Source organism: Triticum aestivum, chromosome 2B (genome assembly GCF_018294505.1).
Source record: "Triticum aestivum cultivar Chinese Spring chromosome 2B, IWGSC CS RefSeq v2.1, whole genome shotgun sequence".
NCBI classification, from domain to species: Eukaryota; Viridiplantae; Streptophyta; class Magnoliopsida; order Poales; family Poaceae; genus Triticum; species Triticum aestivum.
The window spans coordinates 557,185,636-557,193,761 of NC_057798.1; the positions used below are offsets into that span (position 1 = coordinate 557,185,636).

An 8,126-nucleotide genomic window follows, 5' to 3' on the forward strand; every position below is an offset into this window, starting at 1 on the left:
TGTAAGCTCTTTGTTTGGCTGACGATGCAGTACACGATATGGACATCAGACAGAAGGGCTAGGCATGGACTTCAGGATGAGAGCTCAGCATGTTACACTTGCCTGTAGGATGAGGACAATGTTGATTACATCCTCCTGCAGTGCCTGTACCCTCGGGAGGTCTGGCACATCACATGGGACACCCTGCAGATCAATACCCCTCACTCGCTAACCACTGAGACTACCTTGGAGTGGTGGTTACGAGCGAGGAGGAGTTTTCAAGGGACGGACAGGAGAGGTTTTGACACCACAGTCACTACGGTTCTCTGGGCTTTGTGGAAGCAAAGGAATGCAATAGTCTTTTTTTTTGATAAACTAATAGAGGTAGCAGAGTGGTGGCAAGCGGCAGGCGGTGTTGGTGGATTACAACGATTTGTGATGAGTTAGTCTAGGTGTAGCTTGAACGGTGTTGGTGTTGGGGTAAACGTGTGTGCCGAATGTTCGCATTCGTGCCACACATTTTATAGTTATGCTTTCTTTTTCTAAAAAATATGATACGCCTTTGATGTACTCTCGAAAAAAATCAAATCAAAACCGGAAGCCTACAAATTTAACTCGCAAATGCTCGCACTTTCACGTTATGGATGGACAAAGATTACAGCAAATCAGCCAAAAACTATAACTGGAGAAGCGGTTGAGGAAGAAGGAACCCCGCTCATGATCTGCTTAAGCGTCTTGTCCTTCTCATCGTCGGTCCACTGCGAGTTCTGCTGCTGCTGCGTCACCATCTCCCAGTCCCAGTGCCCCTTGTCCCGGACATGCCCCTTCTTGAGCATGGCGACATGGCGCAACGCCGTGCTGCACACTCCCATGACAAACCTGACGAGGTAAACCTGCCTCTCCGTCCCCTCAAAACCAGCCATCACAAACTCTTTGAGGTGCCGGTGCCCGAGCATGGCGGGCTGCCACGATATCTCATCGCCGCTGGGCTCCTCTTCCTCTTTGCAAGGCGGGGCAATGTGGACATGGAGGGTCTCGAGGGAAGGCGCCGTCTCAAGGAGGAGACGCGGCCACGAGACGTCCCAGCACCGAGGCACGTCGGCGACCAGCAGCCGCCGGAGATTTGGTAGCAGCGCCGGCGAAGAAACGGACGGCACGATCCATCTGTCAGGTCCAGTGAACCGAATGATCATGTCCGTGACGTCCGGGATGCACCCCACAAACGAGCCAAGCTCCAGCTTCGTGCGTGGCACAGAGTATCGGCGAGCCGTTGCCTCCGTGATGCCCCTGCACAGGGCGAGGTTGCATCGCCTGAGGCAGGGAAACGAGGCGGTGTCGAAGCTCACTCTGGTGCCCAGGGAGGCCAGCCGCTCGAGCCTGGGAAGAGCCCGCAGGCCTATCCCTATGAACCCGACGCAGTTGTCGACGACGAGCTCCCTCAGGTCTGACCCGGGGGCGTCCACGGTGATCTGCCCAATGCCGGCGCTGCAGCAGGAGATGAGGTGGAGCACCTGCAGCTGCGGGCACGAGGTGAAGATGCCCTCGTACGCCGACACGGGCGTCGAAATCGGCGTGTCCTGCAGGACGAGCACGGCGAGCGCGCCGTGCCCGCGCAGCGGCGGGAGCGCGCAGCCTCCGAGTTTGAGGCTTCGCACGCGTGACGCGTGCGGGGCGTCGCAGATGCCCTGGCTGGGGAAGGCGTGGAACTTTCGGCGTTGCGAGTAGACCGGCTTAGCGACGGCCACGACGTCACGGACCTCCCAAGCATCGATGGCCCTGGAGATGAGCCGGTTGATGCAGCCGGTGTTGTGGGTCGAGAAGAACTCGAGCGTCAGCCTGCTGACCCTCCGGCCAGCCGCCGCGTCCGAGAGGCGCTCCACGGAGCTGGTCAAGGCGCGCATGGCGCGCCGCTCGTACCTCCTGATGTGACGCATGGCCTTCTGCACCTTTGCCGCGCCGGATTTGTGGTGGAAACCGGCTACCTCGGGGTCCCGATGAAGGAGGACCCATCGGTGGTAGCGCGGCGGGAGTATGTCCCCGACGCTGAAGTCGAGGACGGGGAGCTCGCGGGGGAGGCCGGCCCAGCGCTTGGAGAGCATCCCGGTGCCGAGAACCGTGCGGGTGTCAAGGCGGCCCAGGATGTCGAGCAGGAGATCGTCGGATAGGGCGCTAATCCGGTCATCACCGTGGACCACCTGCGGCCGCCGGCGGCGGCGGCAGCGCAGGAATCGATCCCTCCCGCTCCTAGCCATGAGTAAGCTACCTCCACCAGCGCCACGAATAGTCGAGCTTGCGGCCGCGGTGGCGATTAAATAGACCGTCGGCATCGACACTGAAATCTGCCTGGATACGTTATGAGAAGTTTGTGTGGATCAACGACCCGGAATCGGAGTAGAAATAGTATCCGAAACAGCTCTGCATGCGAGGAGATTCGAGTGTGGGGAGAAAATTTTGTAGTACAGTTATATTTTCCCCGATAGGGTAGATCGCACTAGCGGTCACAGAATTTGTGTGATGGGTACACTTTAGTCACCCTACTCGCAAACCAGAAAAACTGTTCACAGAACTTGCGTTTCGGATGCACATTGGTCAAAACATTTTTTTATATATAAAAGGAGTTTCCTCTCCGATTTCCATTAATAGAAATCACCAAGTCTTACAGCAAGAAAAACTAAAACTACCAAAGCAACATCTCCCGGCAATGCACTAAACAGATGGAGAGGAAGGGGAGCCATCCCTCCCCCACCCAAAGCCCCGAAAAGCAGTGCCGCCAGCCGCCAGGGTGATCAAAGGCCTGAGCTATGAGCCTGCCCTAGAACCAGCGTAACAGAGTTTTATAATAGACCAGAAAGTATCTAGGCGACCAAACGAACACAGACCCGACCGTTTTTAACATCGAACTCACAACAGATAATCCCCTCTCAGGAGAACTTAAAGCAACAAAAGAACAGAGAGAAATAAAAGCAGGAGTGATCTTGCTGCCTCTGAGCGTCCATCGCAGCAACATAGATCCCTGAAGACTTGAAGCTTTTTGGTCATCCCATAATTCTTCTAGTCTCCAGGCACCACCCATGTACTGCTCTGAACACCTCTTCAGCAACTTCACTTACTTGCTTCACTCCTGCCTCCATCATACTACTTCTTGAGGGTATTTTTTTTGTAAAATGTTCCAATCATGTAAGTTTTAAGGAGCAAATTAACATGTACACAGGGATCATTAACCCTGTTATTATCAAAAACAACACTATTTCTCAATTTTCAAATAGTCCAACATATAGCCGAAATTCCTATCAAAACTAAGCCCCTCTCTTCCTTTCCAAAAGTCTTAGCCCAAATTCTCATCACCAGATCTAAGTCGTCTGGTATATCAGTTAAATTGAAAGCACATTTAAGAATATTCCACAACAACCTAGTTACCGAACAAGATATGAACACATGATTTATATTTTCCTCACGTCCATAGAATGGGCATTTCTCATCTCCTCTCCACCCCCGACGGAACAAATTATCTTTAGTAAGAATGCAGTTCCTAAGAGTCGGCCACATAAAGACTTTCACTCTAGGTGGCATCTTAATCTTCCACATATACAAATGTGGGTACTTGATCCCATTTTCTATCAAATGTCTATAATAAGACTTTACAATATATATCCCTTTTTTTGTCAACGTCCATTTTATCTTATCATTTTCCTCTCTCAAAACCACTGAACTACATGCCTCTTTTATGTGATCCCATAGTTCTCTTGAGTCTCCTGTCAATGTCCTTCTAAAACACACATTATCAATCCCTTTTCAAGTAATTCTTTGACTGTTTTCTATTTATCAAAACAGATATTATATAGTCTAGGGAAATTTTTGCACAAAGGTGCAGATCCAATCCACCAGTCTTCCCAAAATCTAGTATTCCCCCCATTCCCTATCAGGAATTTGCATAGGGAGGTAAAATGATCTTTGTGTTTTAATAGCTCCCTCCAAAACTGAGAGTCTCCTTGTTTAGCAGCAATATTACCTAGGGCTTTGTTCCCTTGGTATTTTTTCAAGACAATTTCCTGCCAGAGCCCTTCTGTGTTATAAATTTTCCATCACCATTTACATAATAAAGCTTTATTCATATGAGCAAGGTTTTGGATTCCCAGTCCTCCCATATCTTTAGGTCTACAAACATCAGACCATTTAACAAGATGATATTTCCTCTTTTTATCATCTTCCTGCCAAAGCAACCTAGCTCTATAAAAATCCATACGTTTATTAACCCCAACTGATAATCCATAAAAGGACATCATAAAATAAGGGATGCCTGTCAAAGAAGATTGGATTAATGTGACTGTCCCAGCACTTGCAAGTAGTCTCCCTTCCTAGGTTTCACATTTTTTCTCCATTTTAGTTTCTGGGGGTTTTCAGTGTTTGTTTCTGATCCTGTTTTTATCAATGGGCAATCCTAAATACTTCATAGGTAAAGATCCTACTGGACAAGTGAATGTCTTAGCATATTCATGTTTTTTATCTTTGCTCCGCCCCCCCCCCCCAAAAGTAAAAGCTCACTTTTATGAAAATTAATTTTTAAACCAGATATTTGCTCAAAAAGGCATAACATATATTTCAGGTTGTGGGCACTATCTATGTCATCTTGTAAAAGAAAGATGGTGTCGTCTGCATATTGTAGCATATTTATCCCATCTGTTACGTAATCATTAAAAACCCCCTTAATCAACCCATTTTTCCTGGCATTATCTAGCATGATAGCTAAAGCATCCGCTGCCAAATCAAAGTTTAGAGGTGATAAAGAGCCCCCCTGCCTCAATCCTTTATGAGTGAGAAATTTTTCCCCTAAATGTTCATTAACTTTCACACAGACCTTCCCTCCTCTGAGGGTTTCCATCACCCAATCTATCCATTTATCTGGAAATCCTTTTAGATTGAGCATCTGAAATAGAAAAGACCATTTGATCTTGTCATATGCTTTTTCAAAGTCTATCTTCAGCAACAATGCACTTTGTTTTTTCTTTTTTATATCATTCAAGGCTTCATGCAATATTAAAACCCCCTCCATAATGTACCTGCCCTTTATAAAAGCAGTCTGTACAGGAGAAATAACATCAGCTGCCACTAGATTCAAACTGTTCATCAGAACTTTAGTAATGATTTTAAAACAGACGTTCAGCAAGCAGATAGGTCTAAAGTTTTGAATCCTATTGGCATCTTTGCTCTTCGGGACCAAGGTAATAATTCCATAATTCAACCTACGGATATCAATTTTTTTAGAAGCAAAATCATCTGGTAATGCTTTAAGATCATGTTTGACTAGCTCCCAATAATGCTGATAAAATTGAGCAGGAAAGCCAACCGGGCCAGGTGATTTTTTAGGTGCCATTTTAAAGACTACATTTTTTATTTCTTCAAAAGTAAATTCATTAACCAGTATATCTCTATATTTTTCCTGTATCTTCCTGGGATTATCAATGATCAGAGAAATTGTGGAGTCATCTGGATGACCAAATAAGTCCTTGTAGATTTTTGTAATATATTCTAACAAGTTTTTTTCTCCCTTAATCTCTCCCTCATCTTGCTCCAGTCTATTAATTCTATTTCTTCCGAGTCTTCCATTTGCCTTAGCATGGAAGAATTTTGTGTTACTATCTCCTTCTAGAATTTCATTAACCTTAGCTCTTTGTCTCCATTTTGCTTCTTCTTGCTGATCCAGCCTATCTAATTGTGCTCTAAGTTCCATTTGCTCTTTTCTATCTGCCACAGTAAGTCCCTTTTTTTCACAGTGTTTATCAATCATGTATAATTTTAGCAAAATATTTTTTTTCAATTCAATATACCAAGCATTCATATTTCTATTTCAGCCTTTCATCTTAGGCCTAAGTGATCTGAATTTGCCCAATAGTCTGTCAATACTGTCCCCAGTGATGCTTACATCATTCCAGGCCTCATGTATGATCTTATCAATCCCTTCCCTCATAAACCAAGCATTTTCAAATCTAAAAATAGGGTCAGATTTCTGAATGTCACTAGAGTCCAAGAAAAGTGGTGTATGATTAGATTTTTCTCTGGTTAAAGCTGAAACTTGAGTTAGAGGGTATACCTCCTCTCATTCTATATTGCAAAGAATTCTATCTAATTTTTCAAATGTAGGAATAGTTAAGTTATCCCCCCATGTATATTCTCTTCCATTCATCTCAAGTTCCCTAACTCCAGCCTGCTCCAAAATAGCATTGAACATCAAGCTCCAGTGTCCAGGTGTGCCGGGTTTATTTTTTCACTGGCTTTCCTAATAATATTGAAATCCCCTCCAATTAAAATAGGATTGACACTATATTGGAAGATTCTAGAAAGCTCAGCCAGGAATTTAGCTTTTATTTCTGGTTGAGCATCTCCATAAATCACCACTAGGTCCCAAAATAAACCTAGTTTTCAGGTCTTGCATAGTCATTTTGATATGATAATCTCCTTCATCCTTAGAAATAACATCAAGAGTTGTATAATTAACTCCAAGAAGCAGCCCACCAGATTTTCCCCTAGCTGGGGTAAAATGCTAGTGAAAATCCCTGCCTGCACAGATTTGCTGTAAATCATTCCTGGAGAATTGTTGTCTCATAGTCTCTTGTAGCCCCAGGAAATCTACTTTCATATCCATAATCATTTCTCTAAGAAATCTCTTCTTAATGTCACCTCCAAAGCCTCTCATATTCCAAAAAATACCTCTCATTTTTTTCCTTACTAGAAGATTGTAAGAAATTCACAACTGAGGCAGCTTTAACCCTAGAACCTCTGGTGGTTTTACATTTTTTTCCTCCCTTTTTTGATGAGAATAGTTCTCTGACTATTTCCCAATCATCATCTTCTTCTTTATCATCATCATCATCCCCCTAGTCTAGTAAATCTTCCAGGGTATGTTCCCCAGTATCAATAATCTCATTTTCCTTAGGCAGAGCCATTTGCTTTTGATTTTTATTAAAATCAGTCAGCCATAGATCAATTCTAGCCTGCTCTACTTTTTTTATTAGCTCTAAGTTGTGTTTTATCATAAGAGGGTTATTTCCTAAATGGACCCCAACCCTCTCTGCAATGCTTTGGAGAATATTGTCATTTTTAGGAAAACTCCCAAAGTAGGATGACTCACCATAGTTGTCTTTCTTTGCTGCCCTTTCCTTAGTTAGTTCAATAATATTGCGATCTTCCTTTCCTTTTAATCTGATGCATCTTCTCAGCTCCTCTTCTTCATCATTAAGATTAATTTCCCCTTTTCTGGCCTTTTTTTATCTTAGTCTCAAAAGACTCGGTCTCCTGACTAGCAGCATAGTCCATAGGTTCGACATATCCCAGACCAATTGCCTGTTTCATCAGTTCCTGCTCTGTCATCCCCACTCCCTCATCTTGTTTGTCTTCCACCACCATATCTTCTTCAATAGCTTCTTCTCCCTCTCCCTCATTAATGATTTCTTCTCCAGACTGAGATCCTTTCACTTCCTCAACTCCTTTAAGATTAATCGGTAGAAGTGCATGTTGTCTCTTGACCTCATTCTCCAAATTTTTCCTTATGATTTCCATTTCCTTCCTCCTTTTCTCTTCCGTCATGAGCTGTGCAGTCTGCCTAGCTGCCAGTTCTTCCGCTTTCTGTAGTCTCCTTACCAAGGTATCCTCCCTCTCTTTCATCTCTGTTGCCACCCCTGCCTCCACTGTCTCCTTGTAAGTTTCACTAGCTTGGCCAATTTCTTTAGTTTTCAACACCACTTGCTCATATTATTTCAATCCCAAACTCCCCAGGCTCATGCTCTGCTTTCTAGAGTCAGCTTGCTTACTTTTCTTTTGCACATCATTTTCTCTTTGTATTTCAAAGTTCTCCAGATCTAGATAGTCAAACATCTTCCTTTTATTTCCCTCATCAAACTTGTACCATCCCTGCTCAGCCACTGAATCAAACTCAAATCCTATATCATACAATAGAAGATCTTTAGTGGTTATTTCAGTCTCTGCTGAGATTTTGTGTAGATCTTTCACCCCCACCTTCACCCTTATTTCTTCCTTGGTATGAATGTGCTCCACATCAACCTCCACCACTGGCCCTAAAGCAGAGCCAATCTCACACACTCCCAAGTAATGTCTCAGAGTGTCAGGCACCCCCACATCTTTATCCAAGCAGA

General features: G+C 44.5%; 1 protein-coding gene across 1 annotated transcript; it reads right to left on the minus strand.

Annotated features, from left to right (window-relative positions):
* Window positions 1-594: 594 nt before the first annotated feature.
* On the minus strand, window positions 595-2,321 carry LOC123041633 (uncharacterized). The gene has a single exon (XM_044464218.1). The coding sequence runs from the start codon at window positions 2,304-2,306 to the stop codon at window positions 645-647; it is 1,662 nt and encodes a 553-aa protein (XP_044320153.1). The 5' UTR covers window positions 2,307-2,321; the 3' UTR covers window positions 595-644.
* Window positions 2,322-8,126: the final 5,805 nt, after the last annotated feature.